General features: G+C 39.9%; 1 protein-coding gene across 1 annotated transcript; it reads right to left on the reverse strand.

Annotated features, from left to right (window-relative positions):
* Positions 1-244: 244 nt before the first annotated feature.
* Positions 245-3,000, reverse strand: LOC117323139. The gene is made up of 2 exons (XM_033878173.1): positions 2,768-3,000; positions 245-2,181 (listed from the first exon to the last, which is right to left on the reverse strand). The coding sequence occupies exon 2, from the start codon at positions 1,347-1,349 to the stop codon at positions 765-767; it is 585 nt and encodes a 194-aa protein (XP_033734064.1). The 5' UTR covers positions 1,350-2,181; positions 2,768-3,000; the 3' UTR covers positions 245-764.
* Between the last annotated feature and the right edge of the window lie 284 nt (positions 3,001-3,284).

A 3,284-nucleotide genomic window follows, 5' to 3' on the forward strand; every position in this document is an offset into this window, starting at 1 on the left:
TCTTAAATATGGCGTGTCAATGTGGACATTGGCGATCTGACATACCAGTCGAGAACCATCAGCTAAAATGTAAGTCTTTGTCTTGTCGGTAATCTTCTCAGGGTCCACTAGGCTACGTCGAACACCAACCTCATCACATCCTGAATCCCGAAGTACCGTCACAAGCTTACTTCCCACTCGACCAAAAACAACTGGCATAGAGGATGATTTCGTAATTCACAGGCCTGACTCATCTTCGGAGTATCTTCTTCACTACTACATGAATCCTGTACCATGGATGCTGCCTTTCCTTCTTTCAACTTATCAGACTTCTTCTTGCGGCAATCCGATGCAATGTGGCCAATCTTCTTGCAGTAGAAACAAGTCCTCTCCTTTGACATGACGGCTGAACCTCCTGTGGACTTACCAGGTATAGACGTAGACGTTGAATATCCGGACGTCGATGGTCTCTGACCTCCATGTTTAGTTGCTTTAGACGTTGTCAACTGTGCTGCTTTGGTTCTTCTAGCTTCTGCGTACTGGTCTGCAAGGGTAGACATCTCGTCAATAGATTTCGGAATCCGTTCTTTCAGGAACAGCAACAAGTCCTGGTTGCACACTTGCAGTAACTGGTATCTCATGATCAAGTCCTTCAACCCTTCATAAGTTTTGCTGGTATTGGTGAGTTCGATCCATCTCTCCAAGTAGTTGTCCAAACGAATAGTGAACTGGGAAAATGTTTCCCCTCCTTCTGGTCGTGACGAACGAAAGCTTTTCCTAAACCCCTATTCTGTCTTGTCGAATCTTTTCAGCAAAGCTTTCTTCAATTCGTCGAAATCCAGGGCCTGCTGAACCGGCAAACGTGAAAATACTGCTGAGGCATTTCCAGTCAGTAATGCACTCAAGTTGGCTCCCCATCCATCTCGGTTCCACTTCTGAACTGTAGCATATCGTTCAAACCGTTGGATGTATGCATCAATGTTGTCCTTTTCCTCGTTAAATGCAGGCAACTTAGGACCTTTCATCATGGCATTGTCCCTCTGCGTTAAATAGGCCTGGCCATGCTGCTCGGCTTGAATCAGCTCCAACTTGCGTCTATGTTCTTCCTCTGCTCTTTTATCAGCTCTGGCCGCTTGCTGCTCTTCAAATTCCCTCTGTTTTTGACGTTCCTGTCTTTCTCTCTCACGGTCATCCCTTTCCTTGTCCTGCTGCTCTTTGACAAATGCACGAAGTGCCTCACCTTTAAACTCTAACTCCTTCCCTATGTCTATCAAGTCGACAAAGGAAGACATCCTGTATACAATATATTTCAACAAAACTGCAACTGAAAACAAATACAAACAAAAAGGTGAACTCCTAACAAAACTCATATGTACAAGAACTAGTACTCACCTGCAATCCTGCATGATTCTCTCTTCCAGATAACTTACCTGTGATCCGTAAACAACGCTCCAGTAGACTAACGTATAAAATAGAAAGGAACCAAAGAGTTTCTAGACAGAATCCGTCAAGCAATCTAGCCTAACATAATCAATCCAATCAGCGTTCTATTCCCGTAAAAAACTAACGTTGGCTATCCCACCGCTGCCACCAATTTGTTAACGTGGACCAAGCGTCGGTTGTTTCTACGGGCAATGAAGACTGAACAAGTTGATTACACAAATATGATTATGTTTATTTACAATGAAAGACAATATGTATAACGTATATATTAACAATACAACCATACACTCTCACTATCTCACACACTCTCAACAAAGTATTCTAAGAATGTCTATGTAGCATCACAACACGATGAAAAAACCCACTCAATCCAGAGCCAAACAGTCTTTCCAAAAGTATATGGAACAGCTCAATCCAGAGCCAGTGAGTATTGCTACAAATACTGGAATATATATATGTATATATATATATATAGCTCAATCCAGAGCTCACATATCAAAAAGGAGATATCACCAGAGTTATCACTAGTGTCTAATAGACGACTAGGGTTTTCAGTTCCTCAAAAGCAAGTGATGCTCACTTGAAAGTCGCCAACCTTTTCCGCATGGAAAAGCCCTCAGTAGACCCTTGCTGACCTTGACCCTGATGGAACAGGTTGAACACACGTTCCTGGTCGGTCCTGATGCTGCGATGGTATAAGAGGGATAATCCTGCCCGGTCCTGACTAATCCGCACGGCTTCAACTCCCGTCATGTGAAGCTACAATAATTAATTAATGCCTATATTTAACCACATCACTCACATTTTCATACTTCCACAAAGTTTATTCTAAGTACAGAATAATAATCAAATAACCCTTTATAAATACAACTAAGGTGTATGATTACATATTAAACTACTAGATTATCTTTTAGATACAAAATAATAATGTGCGGCTCCACAGTATACATGAAATTTCATAAATTCGCACACTACTCAAAGTTACACTCCAAGGCTTCCATACATTTTCCGTCCGCGCGCGAACACACTATACTTTACACTATGACAGTGGAACTGAGCTTCCATATATTTATAATTGTGTGAAATCCACAATATATACTTAAGAATTTCATATACAACAATCAAATATATTCATATAGTAATATATAACACTGATACACACAAAATATATGAAATCTAGCATGAAATAGCATAAAAGTACAAATTATTACTGCCTAAACGATAAACAATGGTCACGGCTGACTGGAGCGCACAGATACCTAGATTGTTTGACTTGGTAATAATCAGGTACAATACAATAATACCCACTAAAATAGAACATAAATGAAATTTAATGTACACTTACCACAGTCTGTAGTCTGTGCCTGGTTCACATGCCGTTAAATGTCGATAAATCCATACCGGGTACACAGAACAAAGGAACCATGTCTTTCCGTGTAAACAACCCAGCTCGTGCACACTTACCCGTGACGCATTTCCGCCCAAGAGTACCTATTACTTTTAAGGATACTTACCCCGGCTTAAGTTAAAATCAAATATTTACCAAAAAACTATACAACTAATATCCAAATATACATGCTTGCGTGACATAAGTGATATCACTCATTCGAATAGGTGATATCACTTAAGAATTTTATAAGTGATATCACCTATTTGAATGGGTGATATCACCTATTCGAATAGGTGATATCACTTAAGAATATTTTTTAAGTGATATCACCTATTCCAATTGGTGATATCACCTATTCGAATGAGTGATATCACCTATTCGTTTCATTAAGTGATATCACTGATTGAATAGGTGATATCACCTATTCGAATAGGTGATATCACTAAATGGGAATAAATAGTAAAACGGCGCC

The sequence above is a fragment of the Pecten maximus genome, chromosome 3 (assembly GCF_902652985.1).
Source record: "Pecten maximus chromosome 3, xPecMax1.1, whole genome shotgun sequence".
In the NCBI taxonomy this organism is placed as follows: domain Eukaryota; kingdom Metazoa; phylum Mollusca; class Bivalvia; order Pectinida; family Pectinidae; genus Pecten; species Pecten maximus.